The 20,790-nt window shown below is 44.7% G+C and overlaps 1 protein-coding gene across 4 annotated transcripts in view; it reads left to right on the plus strand.

Moving 5' to 3' along the window:
- Window positions 1–20,790, plus strand: part of LOC121536829 (protein TANC1) — a 292,594-nt gene that overhangs the window by 99,601 nt on the left and 172,203 nt on the right. For all 4 annotated transcript variants that reach the window (XM_041844415.2, XM_041844417.1, XM_045206560.1 and 1 more), the window contains exon 4: window positions 20,352–20,459. In XM_041844415.2, the coding sequence (XP_041700349.1) occupies window positions 20,352–20,459 (108 nt within the window). The remainder of the gene's footprint in view (window positions 1–20,351; window positions 20,460–20,790) is intronic.

Below are 20,790 nucleotides of genomic sequence, written 5' to 3' on the forward strand. Positions count from 1 at the left end.
TATGTCTGCTCATGCCATTATCATGAATCATGTCAAACATTATAATGAAGCAATCCTCTTCAATGATGCCTGATGGGTTTATTAGAGTAGAAGAGCAAAGGGTAGGCTATATGGGATCGGTGTCACGCTATCCCCATTTGTTTTGTATGAGAGAGGAATTGACCAATTGTCACGATCGTTTACGAACGAGAAGGACCAAGGCGCAGCGTGATAAGCATACATGTTTATTTAACGAATAAACACCACGACAAAACAACAAACGAAACGTGAAGTCCAAGGTAGCATACACACAACATACCTTACACGGAACAAGATCCACAACTAACAGGTGCCAAAAGGCTGCCTAAGTATGGGCCCCAATCAGAGACAACGAGCAACAGCTGCCTCTGATTGGGAATCACACAGGCCAACATAGATCTACACATTCTAGATCTTAAACATAGAACATCGACATAGCAAACACAACACAGAAAATACACACCCTGACTCAACAAATACAAGTCCTCAGAGTCAGGGCGTGACAGTACCCCCCCAAAGGTGCGGACTCCGACCACGCCACATAAACATAACAGGGTAGGGGCCGGGTGGGCATTCCGCCTCGGAGGCGGATCCGGCTCCGGGCGTGACCACCACTTACTCTCCACCTCCCTGTTGCGCCCCTGGTCTGGTCTGGACCTCGGCGCGCTACTTCCCCTCTCCCTCCTCCCACGACGTACCAAGCCCTGTCTGGACCCGAGCAGGAACGGGCCGGACCGGGCTGACGACGCGCACCACTGGCTTGGTGCGGGGAGCAGGAACAGGCCGGACCGGGCTGACGATGCGCACCACTGGCTTGGTGCGGGGAGCAGGAACGGGCCGTACCGGACTGGCGACGCGTACCACTGGCTTGGTGCGGGGAGCAGGAATGGGCCGTACCGGACTGTACCGGACTGGCGAAGCGCACCACTGGTCTGGTGCGGGGAGCAGGAACAGGCTGGACCGGGCTGGCGACGCACACCACTGGCTTGGTGCGAGGGACAGGAACAGGCCGGACCGGGCTGGCGACGCGCACCACTGGCTTGGTGTGAGCGACAGGAACAGGCTGGACCGGGCTGGCGACGCGCACCACTGGATTGGTGCGAGGGGCAGGAACAGGCCGGACCGGGCTGGCGACGCACACCACTGGCTTGGTGCGAGGGACAGGAACAGGCCGGACCGGGCTGGCGACGCACACCACTGGTCTGGTGCGGGGAGCAGGAACAGGCCGGACCGGGCTGGCGACGCACACCACTGGCTTGGTGCGAGGGACAGGAACAGGCCGGACCGGGCTGGCGACGCGCACCACTGGCTTGGTGCGAGGGACAGGAACAGGCCGGACCGGGCTGGCGACGCGCACCACTGGCTTGGTGCGAGCGACAGGAACAGGCCGGACCGGGCTGGCGACGCGCACCACTGGCTTGGTGCGAGGGGCAGGAACAGGCCGGACCGGGCTGGCGGCGCACACCACTGGCGGTGCGAGGGACAGGAACAGGCCGGACCCGGGCTGGCGACGCGCACCACTGGCTTGGTGCGAGGGACAGGAACAGGCCGGACCGGGCTGGCGACGCGCACCACTGGCTTGGTGCGAGCGACAGGAATAGGCCGGACCGGGCTGGCGACGCGCACCACTGGCTTGGTGCGAGGGGCAGGAACAGGCCGGACCGGGCTGGCGACGCACACCACTGGCTTGGTGCGAGGGACAGGAACAGGCCGGACCGGGCTGGCGACGCGCACCACTGGCTTGATGCGAGGAGCAGGAACGGGCCGGGCCGGGCCGGGCTGGCGACGCGCACCACTGGCTTGATGCGAGGAGCAGGAACGGGCCGGACCGTACTGGGAACACACACCACTGGCTTAGTGCGGGGAGCAGGAACGGGTCGGGCCGTACTGGGAACACGCACCACTGGCTTAATGTGGGGAGCAGGAACGGGCCGGACCGGACTGGGTTCCTTTATAAACCCCCGCTCCTTCTGCTGCCTAACCAGCTCCTCTCGCCGTGCCTCTACACTCTCCTTCTCCCTTATCGCCTCCTGTAGCGCCTCCCTCTGACCTAATAACTTCTGCTCCCTCTGAACCAATAGCCCCCTTAACCTGGTGGCCTCCTCTCCTAACCTGCTGATCCGCCCTGTCGCTGCCTCCTGCTGCCTCGTCGGACGGCCTCCTCCTCCGTGATTCTCCCCCAACCGAGGAGGACATCTACTAACGTAACCTCCTGTTTAATTCCCGCCGTTTGCTCCTGAACACGCTGCTTGGTCCTATTTTGGTGGGATCTTCTGTCACGATCGTTTACGAACGAGAGGGACCAAGGCGCAGCGTGATAAGCATACATGTTTATTTAACGAATAAACACCACGACAAAACAACAAACGAAACGTGAAGTCCAAGGTAGCATACACACAACATACCTTACACGGAACAAGATCCCACAACTAACAGGTGCCAAAAGGCTGCCTAAGTATGGTCCCCAATCAGAGACAACGAGCAACAGCTGCCTCTGATTGGGAACCACACAGGCCAACATAGATCTACACATTCTAGATCTTAAACATAGAACATCGACATAGCAAACACAACACAGAAAATACACACCCTGACTCAACAAATACAAGTCCTCAGAGTCAGGGCGTGACACCAATGCTCAATGTCTCACACTTGTAACTGAGTATTTCAGTCTGAATACATTGTTTCACTGCTGAGTTGTAGAATGACGTCCCTAAAACAGAAAGAAGGGTATTGTCAGATATTGTCAGAGGCCTCCTTTTGTTGTTGCCACACAGAGCCATGTATGCACTCACTAACTGTAAGTCGCTCTGGATAAGAGCGTCTGCTAAATTACTAAAATGTAAAAAAAAAAAAAAAATAGTGTTTATGTGGAAACACAACTTAAAGACGTTTTGAAAGCTTAGATAATCACCCCATCCCTCATTGGGGATTGACATCAACTGGACAATATTTCATATTTGAATGCTTTTCCTAGCTATGTTTATGTAGCGTAATAGCTTGTTTGTATGCCATGGAGGGCTTGCACTTGTCTGAAGCTCGTGCGTGTGTGGCGTGCACACGTGTGTGTCACAGCTCAGTGGTCATGGCCCTCTGAGCTTCACCACAGAGAGGGCCAGTATGCAGAGTGCTCGTCACATCATGCTTGGCTGCCTCTCTCTCCCGTTGAGACCAGACCACTCTGCTTGGCTCCTCTGCATGCCCCTACATAGCGATCTACCCCCCCATCCTCTCTTCCCTTTGGGTAAAGTTTGAATACTTCACAAATGTATCCATCTTTCCTTGTTTCCTTGAGGTAAGCATATTTGTTTTACCTTTATTTAACCAGGTAAGCCAGTTGAGAACAAGTTCTCATTTACAACTGCGACCTGGCCAAGATAAAGCAAAGCAGTGCGATAAAAACAACAACAACAGAGTTACATATGGAATAAACAAAAACAAAACGTACAGTCAATAACACAATAGAAAATCTATATACAGTGTGTGCAAATGTAGTAAGTTATGGAGGTAAGGCAATAAATAGGCCATAGTGCAAAATAATAACAATTTAGTATTAACACTGGAGTGATAGATGTGCAGAAGATGATGTGCAAATAGAGATACTGTGGTGCAAATGAGCAAAATAAATAACAATGTAAATAACAATATGGGGTTGAGGTAGTTGGGTGGGCTAATTACAGATGGGCTGTGTACAGGAGCAGTGATCGGTAAGCTGCTCTGACAACTGAGGCTTAAAGTTAGTGAGGGAGATAAGTGTCTCCAGCTTCAGAGATTTTTGCAGTTCGTTCTAGTCATTTGCAGCAGAGAACTGGAAGGAATGGTGGCTAAAGGAGGTGTTGGCTTTGGGGATGACCAGTGAGATATACCTGCTGGAACGCATACTAAGGGTGGGTGTTGCTATGGTGACCAATGATCTAAGATAAGGCGGGGATTTGCCTAGAAGTGATTTATAGATGACCTGGAGCCAGTGGGTTTGGCGATGAATATGTAGTGAGGGCCAGCCAACAAGAGTGTACAGATCACAATGGTGGGTAGTATATGGGGCTTTGGTGACAAAACGGATGGCACTGTGATAGACTACATCCAATTTGCTGAGTAGAGTGTTGGAAGCTATTTTGTAAATGACATAGCCGAAGTCAAGGATCGGTAGGATCGTCAGTTTTATGAGGGCATGTTTAGCAGCATGAGTGAAGGAGGCTTTGTTGTGAAATAGGAAGCCGATTCTAGATTTAACTTTGGATTGGAGATGCTTAACGTGAGTCTGGATGGAGAGTTTACGGTCTAACCAGACACCTAGGTATTTGTATTTGTAGTTGTCCACATATTCTAAGTCAGACCCGCCGAGAGTAGTGGTTCTAGTCGGGCGGGCGCAAGCAGCGTTCGATTGAAGAGCATGCATTTAGTTTTACTAGCGTTTAAGAGCAGTTGGAGGCCACGGAAGGAGTGTTGTATGGCATTGAAGCGCGTTTGGAGGTTTGTTAACACAGTGTCCAATGAAGGACCAGATGTATACAAAATGGTGTCGTCTGCGTAGAGGTGGATCTGAGAGTCACCAGCAGCAAGAGCGACATCATTGATATACACAGAGAATAGAGTCGGCCCGAGAATTGAACCCTGTGGCACCCCCATAGAGACTGCCATAGGTCCAGACAACAGGCCCTCCGATTTGACACATTGAACTCTATCTGAGAAGTAGTTGGTGAACCAGGCGAGGCAGTCATTTGAGGGGGGGGGGGCATGGGCAAGTTGCAGTGGAGGGTGCAGAGCTGGTGGCCGGGATAGGGGTAGCCAGGTGGAAAGCATGGCCAGCCGTAGCAAAATGCTTATTGAAATTCTTGATTATCGTAGATTTATTGGTGGTGACAGTGTTTCCTAGCCTCAGTGCAGTGGGTAGCTGGGAGGAGGTGCTCTTATTCTCCATGGACTTTACAGTGTCCCAAAACTTTTTGGAGTTAGTGCTACAGGATGCAAATTTCTGTTTGAAAGAGCTAGGCTTTGCTTTCCTAACTGATTGTGTATATTGGTTCCTGACTTCCCTGAAAAGTTGTATATCGCGGGGGCTGTTCGATGCTAATGCAGTACGCCACAGGATGTTTTTGTGCTGGTCAAGGGCAGTCAATTCTGGGGTGAACCAGGGGCTATATCTGTTCTTAGTTCTGTATTTTTTGAATGGGGCATGTTTATTTAAGATTGAGAGGAAATTACTTTTAAAGAACAACCAGGCATCCTCTACTGACGGAATGAGATCTATATCCATCCAGGATACCCGGGACAGGTCAATTACAAAGGCCTGCTCGCTGAAGTGTTTTAGGGAGCGTTTGACAGTGATGAGGGGTGGTCGTTTGACCGCGGACCCATTACGGACGCAGGCAATAAGGCAGTGATCGCTGAGATCCTGGTTGAAGACAGCGGAGGTGTATTTAGAGGGTCAATTTGTCAGGATGATCTCTATGAGGGTGCCCATGTTTACGGATTTAGGGTTGTACCTGGTAGGTTCCTTGATAATTTGTGTGAGATTGAGGGCATCTAGTTTAGATTGTAGGACGGCCGGGGTGTTAAGCATATCCCAGTTTAGGTCACCAAGCAGTATGAACTCTGAGGATAGATGGCGGGCAAGCAATTCACATATGGTGTCCAGGGCACAACTAGGGGCTGAGGGGGGTCTGTAGCAAGCGGCAACAGTGAGAGACTTATTTCTGGAAAGGTGAATCTTTAGAAGTAGAAGCTCAAACTGTTTGGGCACAGACCTGGATAGTATGATAGAGCTCTGCAGGCTATCTCTACAGTAGATTGCAACTCCGCCCCCTTTGGCAGTTCTATCTAGACAGAAAATGTTGTAGTTCGGATTTTTTGGTGGCCTTCCTAAGCCAAGATTCAGACACTGCTAGAACATCAGGGTTGGCAGAGTGTGCTAACGCAGTGAATAACTAAAACTTGGGGAGGAGACTTCTGATGTTAACATGCAAGAAACCAAGGCTTTTACGGTTACAGAAGTCAACAAATGATAGCGCCTGGGGGGTAGGAGTGATACTGGGGGCTACAGGGCCTGGGTTAACCTCTACATCACCAGAGGAACAGAGGAGGAATAGAATAAGGATACGGCTAAAGGCTTTAAGAACTGGTCTTCTAGTGCGTTGGGTACAGAGAAAGGGCGCAGATTTCCAGGCGTTGTAGAATAGATTCAGGGCATTATGTACAGACATGGATATGGAAGGATATTAGTACAGTGGAGGTACACCTAAGCACTGGGTAACTATGAAAGAGATAGCATCACTGGAGGTACCGATTGAGCCGGGGTTGGACAAAGGAGCTCTCTGAGGCTGGTTGAGCTGAACTTGGGGCTCTACAGTGAAATTGTATAATAAGAACTAACCCAAACAGCAATAGGCTAGGCATATTGACATGGGAGAGAGGCATAACGCAATCACAGGTGTTATTCGAGAGGGCTAAGACAACAACTGGTAATGGCAACGAAAGTTTGGGCTGAGGCTAAACAGATAAACAGGATGGGGTACCGTGTAAAGGAACAGTCCATCAGGCATTAGCTGTGTAGCTGAGTGATCATAAGGTCCAGTTAACAGCACTAAGTAAGTCCGGGGAGCAGATCGTAGGCTGCTAAAGCACAGGCGAACAGGAGGCACGGCTGTTGATTGCGCGTGCTAGCGGGCCGGGGCTAGCAGATGGATCTTCGTGGTCGTCGCAACGGGAAGCCTGTTGAAACCACATCAGATGATTACGTCGGCAGACCAGACGTGATGGATCGGCTGGGCTCCGTGTCGACAGAGAGGCAGATAGCCAGGAGATGGGCCTGGCTCGAGGCTAGCTCAAGGCTAACTGGTACGTCGGGAAGTGGATATTAGCCATCAACAGCCATTTGGTTGCAGCTAGCTAGTTGCGATGGTCCGGTGTTAAGGTCCAGTGATTCCGGCAGAAAATCCAATATGCTCTGGGTCGATAGCACGCTGTGCAGACTGGCCGATAATTGTCCAGGCTAGAGCTGGCTGGTAGGTAGTGCAGGCCACGGACAGTGGTGAAGACTGCTAACGGTGGCTAATAGCAAGTAGCTAGTTAGCTGGCTAGTTTCAGCCGTAGGTTCTTGATAAAAATAAAGAAATAATAGAATCCGTTCCACATTGGGTGAGGCGGGTTGCAGGAAAGTATATTTAGATTAAAGGATGGAAAGTGAGAGAGAAATATATACGAATAAAATACCAAAAAACACAAAAAAACTGGCTGTATACACGAGGACACAACACAATACATGAACGCACTACTACGCCATCTATAAGTTGTTTGTTTAGGTGAAAGCAAGGTGACCACCGTATTACTTTCACCAATCCAACCCATTCAGGTCTATAGTTACTTCAAGGAAGGAAGGATGCATTTCTGAAGTATTCGAACAGGGCACTGGTCTCCCAGCTATGTCTGTATGTCTAATATCTCTTCTCCACATTGGATTCCGGACAATCAGGAAGTCACACCCTACTAAACAGTAGGCTGTTATTTGATAGTGTGTTGTTTATCCAGAAACAACACAGGTGGAATCATGTATTGCATTTTGTTATGTAAATGGCAGGACTACTGCTTGTCCAGCCACCCATTTTTGTCCCAGTAACCAGCCTTTCAAACCCACTGAACCATCAGAGCTCTGCTGAATTAGGAGAAACTGCCTTGTTCCTGGTCTGCATCCCAAATTGCACCCTTTTGGTGAAAAGTAGTGCACTATATAAGGAATAGGGTACCATTTGGGACAAATCCCTGGTTTGTTCTCCATGGCACTGTTATCATGGCATTTTCCTTCCCTCACTCCCTCTCTCCAGTTCTATTTTGTTCTGCTTTCTTCCCCTCCTGTGATGAGCTTTCAATTGCCGTTGGAGGACATCACACTGAGATAATACTTATTTGTCCTCTCTGCGAAAAGTCTGCTGAGAGTGCCGAGCTTGGTTCATGCATTTTTTATTTGTTATGATTGGCACAGAGAGTCAATGTAATTTGTGTGTCCAAATTTGGCACCCTATTCCCTATAGTGCACTACTTTTGACCAGGGATGTGACAAACAAAATAGTTCTTAATGTTTTCGGTTTTCCATTAAAACGATAAGATAATGTCATAACATGCGACGTGAAATCCTATTGGGTGTTATGACTGCTAAAATCTGCTTTTTGGCTGCAGGTGAAATATCGTCCCGAAGACAACCGTTAATTCACATTGACTCTAGTGTTCCTTCCATTTGTTATGTGCATTAGCGACTCACAACAAAAATAAACCTACGTTATTTTCCCTACATTCTCTTTTCCTTCCGTTACGTGTCTTTCACTCAATAACGATCCAACCACTCCCGCTACACACACACGTGCTGCGTACCCAAGCACCCATTAGGCCTACAGAAATGACTGCCTATAAAAACATATCTAACTGATGGAATACACAAACCAAAGTGTAGAAAAGCTACATTCCTTGCCAAATCAAGACAGCTTTAGCACAAATTCTAAATGGACTGGTTGATTAAATTAGGGAAATATGTGTTCCAAGCACTTGCTGTAGTTTTGGAATAATAGATGCATCCAGTCTATTTTAGGGTTTTTTGTGAAGTGCGCACCTATAGTGTGCCATTTAGAATAGGTTACAACCCCCCCTAAACCTAGGCAGGTTCCAGACTGAAATATGCAACAAAATCATTGTTTCGATGAAGGCAAATAGCGTATTCATTAGTCTAGGGGCCTACTTTGTTTCATGTTTAACAAAAGCCTGCCCACCAAGTTTAAGCTCACAAATCAACACAGGGCAAAAGAAAACACACTCCAAATGCTGGTATCTATTGGTTAAAAGGGAAGAAGTGTTGCTTTCTAATGCTGTTAACTGTATGTCTCAACTCCCATTATAACACCCTGTTGAAACGGGAGTAAACGCTGAGCAGTGTTATTGATGATAAAGATGTACCTGTTTCAGTAGCGCGAATGCCACTTGCAGCCCTTCATTTAGCACATTAGCTCTCAACTCAAGTAGACCATTGGCAATGGCTGCATATCAACTGCAGTAATTTCTGTAATCATCGCTTTCTTTTCCAACTATTATCGACGATGACGTGCGGAGCGTTGTTGCATTAGGTAGGCCTATTTGTTGCATTTTTTCCATTTATCAAGATGACCGGGACCTGTTAGTGGTTGTTTTGTGATAACTGCACTGTGATTTACATTTTGTGGTGAAAAAACACTTTTGGTTAGGGATTTTTTCTTAACGTTAATTATTCAGTTTCGTTTAAACGCTTTAACGTTTAAACATTCACACCCCTACTTTTGACCAGAGCCCATTAAAAGTAGTGCACTATATAGGGAAATTGCTGCCATTTTGGATGTGTCTTAAGAGAGGCAGAGAGAGCTGGCATAGTGTCTGTTTTGCTCCTCCTTGATCTGTCCTTCGCAAGATCTCAGCACCCTCACTCACTCACTCTCCAGCCTATTTCATGCTTATTAAACAATGCAATTTCTCATTGGGCAGGTCTTAAGTGCAGAAAGCAGCACACTCTAATGGCTCTTTCAGGGATAGGCAGCCATTGATAAAGGCTTTGGGGTAAACATGAAAGAGTCATATCTAAGCGATGAGATTTTGGAAGAGGAAAACCCTCCCGCCCTCTCTCTATGCTCGGACCTGAGAGTACTAGTAGGTACTATACCTAACTATCTACATTATCTAGCCTCTTAACTTTAATTGACCCTAGTGCAGACATATAGTCACGTTTCGGTTACTGCTTGAGTACATTAGGGTTGTTCTATGAAAAGAGTGCTTTTTGTGTCCCTTTGATATTTTAAGTAGCAATTGTGCACCAATATTTAATTTTAAAAGCCTGTTATATTAAATGAAGTGCCCTTTAATATAAACCACATGGATAATTCAATCAATCATATTTTTAATATGAATAAAGAAAAACATTCAGCATTTTGGCATGTCCCTCCGTTTGCCCTCTGTGACTTTTAGGAAGATTTTAACCCACTTAACCCCAACATTTCTCCCAAGTTTTCACCATCAATGTAAAGCCCTAGTTATTTTGAAGGAGGAAACAAAGTACTTTAAGCATATGTTTTATTTTCAGTCGCCTCCATCTCCTCTAACTGAAGCTAATTGTAGAGATTTCTTTCTATTGATAATGTCAAAATAACAGCTATACAGAAAGACTCATGTGAAGGTGAAATTACAGAGGAGGAACTTCTGGATGCAATTAAAGACTTTTAAGTCCGGGAAAACTCCAGGGTTGGATGGCATACCAGTCGAGGTATACCAAACCTTTTTTGATATACTAAGAGGACAGTTATTAGCATGTTTTAACCACTCCTATGTAAATGGTAGATTATCTGACACTCAAGAAGAAGGTCTGATCTCATTATTACTGAAACCGGATACAAGTGGAAAATATAAAGATCCAGTCCATTTAAAAAATCCTTCGTTGCCCGGGCGGTGTGTTTGGGATCATTGTCATGCTGAAAGACCCAGCCACGTTTCATCTTCAATGCCCTTGCTGATGGAAGGAGGTTTTCACTCAAAATCTCACGATACATGGCCCTATTCATTCTTTCCTTTACACGGATCAGTCGTCCTGGTCCCTTTGCAGAAAAACAGCCGCAAAGCATGATGTTTCCACCCCCATGCTTCACAGTAGGTATGGTGTTCTTTGGATGCAACTCAGCATTCTTTGTCCTCCAAACACGACGAGTTGAGTTTTTACCAAAAAGTTCTATTTTGGTTTCATCTGACCATATGACATTCTCCCAATCCTCTTCTGGATCATCCAAATGCACTCTAGCAAACTTCAGACAGGCCTGGACATGTACTGGCTTAAGCAGGGGGACACGTCTGGCACTGCAGGATTTGAGTCCCTGGCGGCGTAGTGTGTTACTGATGGTAGGCTTTGTTACTTTGGTCCCAGCTCTCTGCAGGTCATTCACTAGGTCCCCCCGTGTGGTTCTGGGATTTTTGCTCACCGTTCTTGTGATCATTTTGACCCCACGGGGTGAGATCTTGCGTGGAGCCCCCGATCGAGGGAGATTATCAGTGGTCTTGTATGTCTTCCATTTCCTAATAATTGCTCCCACAGTTGATTTCTTCGAACCAAGCTGCTTACCTATTGCAGATTCAGTCTTCCCAGCCTGGTGCAGGTCTACAATTTTGTTTCTGGTGTCCTTTGACAGCTCTTTGTGCTTGGCTATAGTGGAGTTTGGAGTGTGACTGTTTGAGGTTGTGGACAGGTGTCTTTTATACTGATAACAAGTTCAAACAGGTGCCATTAATACAGGTAACGAATGGAGGACAGAGGAGCCTCTTAAAGAAGAAGTTACAGGTCTGTGAGAGCCAGAAAGCTTGCTTGTTTGTAGGTGACCAAATACTTATTTTCCACCATAATTTGCAAATAAATTCATTAAAAATCCTACAATGTGATTTTCTGGAATTTTTTTCTCTCAATTTGTCTGTCATAGTTGACGTGTACCTATGATGTAAATTACAGGCCTCTCTCATCTTTTTAAGTGGGAGAACTTGCACAATTGGTGGCTGACTAAATACTTTTTCCCCCCACTGTAATATAAGGCAAGTATTGGAAACAATAGAACACTATGGAAAATATGGGAAACCAGGCCTGCTATTGATAGCAGACTTCGAAAAGGCATTTGATAAAGTACGACTGGGGTTTATATATAAATGCCTGGAGCATTTCAATTTTGGAGAATCTCTTATAAAATTGGTCAAAATCATGTATAGTAACCCTAGGTGTAAAATAGTAAATAATGGCTATTTCTCAGAAATTTTTAAACTGTCAAGAGGAGTGAAACAAGGTTGTCCACTATCGGCATATCTATTTATTGTGGCCAACGAGATGTTAGCTATTAAAATCAGATCCAATAATAATATCAGAGGATTAGAAATCCAGGGCTTAAAAACAAAGGTGTCATTGTACGCTGATGATTCATGTTTTCTTTTAAATCCACACCTAGAATCCCTCCACAGCCTCATAGAGGATCTAGATACATTTTCTAACCTCTCTGGATTACAACCAAATTATGACAAATGTACTATATTACGTATTGGATCACTAAAAAATACAATTTTTACATTACCATGTAGTTTACCAATAAAATAGTCTGATGGTGATGTGGATATACTCGGAATACATATCCCAAATGAAATAAATGATCTCACTTCAATACATTTTAATAGAAAGTTAGCAAAAATAGATAAGATCTTACTACCATGGAAAGGTAAATACCTGTCAATTTGTGGAAAAATCACCCTGATTAACTCTATGATTATCCCAGTTTACCTATTTGCTTATGGTCTTGCCTACGCCTAGCGAACAGTTTTTTAAATTATATGAGAAAAAAATATTCAATTTTATTTGGAACGGCAAGCCAGACAAAATTAAAAGGGCCTATTTATATAATGAATATGAATTCGGAGGACAGAAATTATTAAATATTAAAGCATTAGACCTATCACTAAAAGCTTCAGTCATACAAAAGTTATACTTAAATCCGAACTGGTTCTCAAGCAAATTAGTAAGATTGTCTCACCCAATGTTCAAGAAAGGCCTTTTTCCCTTTATTCAGATTACAACAACTCATTTTCAGTTATTTGAAAAGGAAATCATCTCCCAAATATCACTATTTCTAAAACAAGCCATAGAAAATTGGTTGCAATTTCAATTTAATCCTCCAGAAACGACAGAACAAATAATGCAACAAATATTGTGGTTAAATTCAAATATACTAATTGACAAAAAACCTTAATTTTTTGACAGAATGTTTAAAAAAGGTATAATCTTCGTAAATGATATCATCTGTAGGACTGGTGGAGTTATGTCGCTCGCACATGCAGCTAACAAAAACATATGGAAATGTCTGCTCTACCCAAACAATTACAACCAAATAATTGCAGCCTTTCCGCAAAAGTGGAAGAGGAAAGTGGAAGGGGGAGAAAGTAAGGAACTTGTCTGTCGGCCTTGCATTAAAGAACATAATTTGTTAAGGAAAACTGCGGTAAATAAAAAAGTATATCAGTTTCACTTAAGGACCAAAGGATTGACAGCCGTCCCATATAGATTGCAAAATAGTTGGGAAGAGAATTTTGACTTACCGATCCCATGGCATAGTGTTTATGAATTGACATGCAAAACGACACCGGATTCAAAAATTAGAATCTTTCAATTAAAATTATTATATAAAAATCTTGCTACCAATAGAATGTTATTTATATGGGGGATACAATCTTCCCAGCTCTGCAGATTTTGATGTGAAGAGACAGAATCATTAGATCATTTGTTTTGGTTCTGTCCATTTGTAGCTTGTTTTTGGACACAGGTCCAGGAATGACTAAAGGATTGCAATATTTACCTGGAGCTAACCTTGCAGATAGCATTACTGGGTGATCTGAAAAGTCATAGTCAGTCGATCAATAATATAATAATACTTTTAGCAAAAATGTTTATTTTTAATTCACAATCTGTAGAAGCAATGAGAATAGAAAGGTTCAGAACTTTTGTAAAACATCACATTACGGTTGAAATATATATGGCAAATAGAAATCCTATATGGATGGCGTTATGAGATAGATGGGAGGTATTGAATGGAGTTGAAGGATGGGACTAATAACAAATAACAACAAATAATAACAAGATAACTAATAATGTAAGCATACTGTGTCCATAATAAGTATATAGGTTGTATGTTGGGAGCTTTTGGGAAAGAGCACAGTTAGAAAGATATGGCATATAGAAGCAAACCAGATGGACAGTAGAAGTAGTTCAGGAGCAAAAACAAAAAAACAACAAATAAAATATAATTATTATAAAATGTACTGTGTCCATAAGGTGTAGATAGTAAGTATAGGCAGGAAGTAGAGGCCTGGGCATTGTTGTTCACTAATTTACCCCAAGTAGGGAAAGGATGGCGGGGTTGAAAAGTAATAAAGGGGAGTATATACAGTGAGGGAAAAAAAGTATTTGATCCCCTTTTGATTTTGTACGTTTGCCCACTGACAAATAAATGATTAGTCTATAATTTTAAAGGTAGGTTTATTTGAACAGTGAGAGACAGAATAACAACAAAATAATCCAGAAAAACGCATGTCAAAAATGTTATAAATTGATTTGCATTTTAATGAGGGAAATAAGTATTTGACCCCTCTGCAAAACATGACTTAGTACTTGGTGGCAAAACCCTTGTTGGCAATCACAGAGGTCAGACGTTTCTTGTAGTTGGCCACCAGGTTTGCACACATCTCAGGAGGGATTTTGTCCCACTCCTCTTTGCAGATCTTCTCCAAGTCATTAAGGTTTCGAGGCTGACGTTTGGCAACTCGAACCTTCAGCTCCCTCCACAGATTTTCTATGGGATTAAGGTCTGGAGACTGGCTAGGCCACTCCAGGACCTTAATGTGCTTCTTCTTGAGCCACTACTTTGTTGCCTAGGCCGTGTGTTTTGGGTCATTGTCATGCTGGAATACCCATCCACGACCGATTTTCAATGCCCTGGCTGAGGGAAGGAGGTTTTCACCCAAGATTTGACGGTACATGGCCCGTCCATCGTCCCTTTGATGCAGTGAAGTTGTCCTGTCCCCTTAGCAGAAAAACACCCCCAAAGCATAATGTTTCCACCTCCATGTTTGACGGTGGGGATGGTGTTCTTGGGGTCATAGGCAGCATTCCTCCTCCTCCAAACACGGCGAGTTGAGTTGATGCCAAAGAGCTCGATTTTGGTCTCATCTGACCACAACACTTTCACCCAGTTCTCCTCTGAATCATTCAGATGTTCATTGGCAAACTTCAGACGGGCATGTATAGGTGCTTTCTTGAGCAGGGGGAACTTGCGGGCGCTGCAGGATTTCAGTCATTCACTGCGTAGTGTGTTACCAATTGTTTTCTTGGTGACTATGGTCCCAGCTGCCTTGAGATCATTGACAAGATCCTCCTGTGTAGTTCTGGGCTGATTCCTCACCGTTCTCATGATCATTGCAACTCCACGAGGTGAGATCTTGCATGTAGCCCCAGGCTGAGGGAGATTGACTGTTATTTTGTGTTTCTTCCATTTGCAAATAATCGCACCAACTGTTGTCACCTTCTCACCAAGCTGCTTGGCGATGGTCTTGTAGCCCATTCCAGCATTGTGTAGGTCTACAATCTTGTCCCTGACATCCTTGGAGAGCTCTTTGGTCTTGGCCATGGTGGAGAGTTTGGAATCTGATTGATTGATTGCTTCTGTGGACAGGTGTCTTTTATATAGGTAACAAGCTGAGATTAAGAGCACTCCCTTTAAGAGTGTGCTCCTAATCTTAGCTCGTTACCTGTATAAAAGACACCTGGGAGACAGAAATGTTGCTGATTGAGAGGGGGTCAAATACTTATTTCCCTCATTAAAATGCAAATCAATTTATAACATTTGTGACATGCGTTTTTCTGGATTTTTTTGTTGTTATTCTGTCTCTCACTGTTCAAATAAACCTACCATTCAAATTATAGACTGATCATTTCTTTGTCAGTGGGTAAACGTACAAAATCAGCAGGGGATCAAATACTTTTTTCCCCTCACTGTATATTACATATTGGATCACTAAAAAATACAATTTTTACATTACCATGTAGTTTAATATAAACCACATGGATAATTCAATCAATCATATTTTTAATATGAATAAAGAAAAACATTCCGCATTTTGGCAAGTCCCTCCGTTTGCCCTCTGTGACTTTAAGGAAGATTTTAACCCACTTAACCCCAACATTTCTCCCAAGTTTTCACCATCATTGTAAAGCCCTAGTTATTTTGTTGCTTTGAGAAAGTCATTTCTGAAGATTATTATCTATTTCATGTGATTAGTGATTAATTTACGTCTGTCACTCATTTTAAGGTCAACCTTGTTATGTGAACTGAACTCTCGTTTCAATATGGTGAAACTGTTCCTTTTAAACATTACTTTTTATAAAAATCTTTGAACATCTAATAGTCAAATCATACTGTAAACCAGGTAAACTGGTTCTACACTTTTTGGCCATTTTCTGGTGTTTTGTGTTGGAAAACTGAGCAGGTCGAGCATAACACATCAACTCTGTTACCAATACAATTTTTTTGTGAAGCTTGCATTCAATTGCCACTCCCTGTTGCGTACAACAAGCTTCCATTCCCCCTGTCACAAGGGGATTTATGGTTGAATTAAGATGGAATTGTCAACCCTGTTACGGTCAACCCTGTTACTTTAATAGGATCCTACTATAGTATTTTTTTATTTCACCTCTTAAGATTGGAAACATGTTTTTTATAAAGTTGAACATGTGCTCTTTATGACAGAATGTTAAAATTAGGTGAAATCAACATTTCTGTGGACCAATTTACACTTCTCGAGAGGTACCGAATTGGTGGAATGACCCATTAACTCCTTACAATATTGTAAACTTTCAAGCATGTGTTTTTTTAATTATTCAAGTCATCATGGCACACTGCGTGCTTGAATGATGTGAATGCATTTAGTGGGTTTGTGATTATTCGGAGATGTTGACCTCGACTCAGTAATTGTACTATGTAAAACAGCCGTGGCTCTGTCTCGTCTCTTCCCCCTAGCTAATTGGCTCTGTGTGACTCCTGGCTAATAGGTTGAGCCTGACCATCCACAGATGAATGGACTCTTATGCAGACTGTTTACTTCCTCATCCAAGAAGCTGACTTGGCCAGGTCCGTCCTGCTGGAGGCCAGCTACAGACAGATTAGATGCATTCAGACTTCAGCTCACATGTGGTTCATTTGAAAGAGATCCAGACTAGATGATGCTCTCCAGAAACATCTGTCTTCCTGGCATTGTAGAACGTAAGTTCCAGGCAGCTCCCGTGCTCACTCACTGGATTGGTAATGTGCCGGTTTGGGTGCTCTTTGCTCATTTTTATGCGCAGTTTTTCACTGTAAAGATTATGATTTTCCACTATGATATGTATAATACCCCTAATTTACTTCTATAGTTTTATCAATGCTATTGACCTTGGACAAACAGTTTCCTGATGATAACCACATGCCACAGCAGTGGGCTGTGTAGTAGTGGAGCGCGGGTCAGCTGTTTGTTCACCCGCAATTGATAATAACCCATCCGCAACCGCCCGAATATATGTGATAAAGTTAAAATATGATGCCCGCACCCGACCCTAACCCGCTAATATAGAAAATGTGCTGTAGGCTACAGTCAGAGACGGCGAAATGATTTTTTGACGAAGGGTGCAGGATTCTTTTTGCCTGATTTAGCTATGTTGCTGCTTATTATTTCCGATATTTTGGTAGGCTATTTGTTAGTCAACACACGGCATCTCTTCTGTCATTAGGCCTATATGTTGCTCTAGAAGACTAAATAAACCCTTGCTCACCAGAATAATGTCATAAATCGGTAGAATGAATGCTTCAATCAAGTTGACATCGGTAAAAAGTTCTCTGTCATCTCTGCTTCTTTCGCAGAGCAAAGACGTTTAGGGACCAGGGAGAAAATGCAATATCAAATGGGAAAGATTTTCGGTGCAAAGGATTTTCGGTACAAAATTTCCAAATTACATCATTTTGACCGGTTGTAAGTAAATAGGCTACTATCCGCGTTTATGATGCTGATAAAGACCTCTACAGACAGTATCTATCTGCGCATTCGAATTCTCTCAAGATGCTGAAATAAATAATTGTTGTATTGTTTTCTCTTTATTCAACCCGCCCGTCACCCAACCGCCATTCATCCACCCAATACTTAATCACCCTAAACCTGCCCACCCCGCAGATACACTACATGACCAAAAGTCTGTGGACACCTGCTCGTCGAACATCTCATTCCAAAATCATGGGCATGGAGTTGGTCTCCCCTTTACTGCTATAACAGCCTCCACTCTTCTGGGAAGGCTTTCCACTAGATGTTGGAACATTGCTGCAGGGACTTGCTTCCGTTCAGCCACAATAGCGTTAGTAAGGTCGGGCACTGATGTTGGCCAATTAGGCCTGGCTCGCAGTCAGCGTTCCAATTCATCCCAAAGGTGTTCGATGGGGTTGAAGTCGGAGCTCTGTGCAGGCCAGTCAAGTTCTTACACACCGATCTCGATAAACAATTTCTGTATAGACCTTGCTTTGTGCACAGGGGCATTGTCATGCTGAAACAGGAAAGGGCCTTCCCCAAACTGTTGCCACAAAGTTGGAAGCACAGAATCGTCTAGAATATCATTGTATGCTGTAGCATTAAGATTTCCCTTCACTGGAACTAAGGGACCTAGCACGAACCATGAAAAACAGCCCCAGACTATTATTCCTCCTCACCAAACTTTACAGTTGGCACTATGCATTGGGGCAAGTAGTGAACTGACTTGTTGGAAAGGTGGCATCCTATGACGGTGCCACGTTGAAAGTCACTGAGCTCTGGCTGTGTGCTCAATTTTACACACCTGTCAGCAACAGGTGTGGCAGAAATAGCCGAATCCACTAATTTGAAGGGATGTCCACAAACTATAGTGTATAACCGCGAGGACTGCGGGTTATGAGTCAACCCGCGCATCGCTACCTTGTAGCCTTGGCTACGCTCTATGCATTTCAAGACCTAGATCCATAGGTGGCAGTATGAATCAAGCTGAAGCTGCGTGGTGGTGACTGGTGGTTGGTTCTAGTGCCATTAACATGGCTGGCTGCTGGCTGGAACCGTATCTGAGGATAAGATCACAGCTGGGGGATGCGGGATGGTTTCACAGCAGCATAGCACAGCGCTGGCCGGCCCAATGTTCCATCTGAGTCAGAGGGAGGGAGAGCTAGCACACACACACACACACACACACACACACACACACACACACACACACACACACACACACAGAGAGGGGGTTAGGTTGGGGGGTGGATGATGTGGTAATGGCAAACGACAATCTCTCTCTCCCCATCTAATCTTTTTGTTATGGCTGGGGTTACACATGCAGTCATCTGATTAGAGAACACTAGAGGAGAACTAGATTGGGTTACAGTAGGTCAATGTGTGAGAAAGCAGAGAGGGAAGGAAGGCATACTGTTCTTATGGATTTGAAGTTTCCATTTACTTCCTGGTATTGGTTGTTATTCAGGTTGATTGCTCCCACAGATGTTTTTATTGATTTACCAACCAGGATTGCTGTCTTCATGTAGTGATGCTTAGGTATTGTTGATGCATTAAATTATGCATTACATTTTGGGTATGTAGACCTATACTATATTAGCTGTGATGAATGTATGGATGCCCTTAGGCATACATTGTGTACTTACAATGTGTAAACATCTCTCATGGCCCATCATGCTGTGTTTTCATGGCTGTGAGAGGCAGGCTGTGTGTGAAAGGAGAGTAGTTCAGAGATGTCCTTTGATAGTATTGTTGTCACAGGGAGAATAGAATAGCAGGCAGACTCTTTTTGAGTGGCTTGGCCCTGCACTGTGCCCCGGGTGCATGCAAGCACACACACACACACTAAAGTTGCTAGAGATTGATGCCTCCGGCGGGACCAGTGCGTCAGCGTTTGGGATCATAACGACAGGCAGGGAACAGTTCTGCATCCCAAATGGCACCCTATTCACTATATACTACACTACTTTTGACCAGGGGCCCTGAGGGCTCAAAAGTAGTGTACTATGTAGGGAATAGGGTGCCATTTGGGACAGACCCAGTGTTCTGCTCACACTGGGATTAGGTGCTTCTATTCTTATCAGAGACGCACACGAATCTCAGTCATCCTCACCAAGGGGACAGAACAAAGACCCTCCTGAGGATCCTTAGCTCCTGTCCCAGAAACAACATCTGCTGGGACGCAGCCTGGACCACATTTTTTTAAACTACTCTCCTTCCATACACGTCAACAGCAGCACACTTAACTTACCGCAGAGCCACACTCCCTCACATACAAGCGCACAGCAGTACCCTACTGGTATGCGCACTCTCTCTCGCTCTCTCACCCTCGCTCTCTAACTCACTCACTCACTCACTAACACACACACACACACACACACTGTCTCTCACACACACACACATATACACACACTCACTCTCTCACACACACACACACCTACACAGTCAGACTGAGACACACACACATATGCATTTCCCCGAGCTGGCCGGTGTGTGTGTTACTGCTGGGTGTCTCTGCAGGCAAATCTCTCTCTCTCCTGGCTGTCAGACAGAGCAGAGCTGCTATCAGCACAGGGAGCTATTCTCTCTCTCTCTCTCTCTCTCTGTTTCTCTTGAGCAGTCCCGCTAGGACACTCATCATCTCTCAATCCCCATCTGGAAAAAGTTAATTCAGCGAGAACTCTCTCTCTCTCGCTGCGCTCTGACTGCAGGTCCAATCAGGAAGCCCAAGTATGTGGAGAGCCCTCGCGTTCCCGGGGACACCATTATCTCAGCGCTGAGGAAGGTGGCTGACAGCAAGACAGAGTCCTCTCACAATGGTGAGTGTACTGTGTTTGTGTTTCTATGGGGTTTGTTGGGGTTTTGCTGTGATAGTTTTCCAGTTTTATTTGTCGTATGTACAGGATACACATGGTATACACCGTCCAACAAAATGCTTACTTGCAGGTTCCTTCTCGACAAGAAACAACAAAAAACAAGCAATTTAAAAACAACATAATTAATCATCATGAGTAGATCGACGGTCAAGAGACTGAAGGTTGAGAACGTTCATGGCTCGAGTGAGGTCAGCGGAGGGAGGAGGGGTCAAAGGGGAGAGCCGGGAGCAGGCAGGCAGCACGTTGTCATCACGGTGTCTCGCCATCCACGCCG

The sequence above is a fragment of the Coregonus clupeaformis genome, chromosome 23, assembly GCF_020615455.1.
Source record: "Coregonus clupeaformis isolate EN_2021a chromosome 23, ASM2061545v1, whole genome shotgun sequence".
In the NCBI taxonomy this organism is placed as follows: Eukaryota; Metazoa; Chordata; class Actinopteri; order Salmoniformes; family Salmonidae; genus Coregonus; species Coregonus clupeaformis.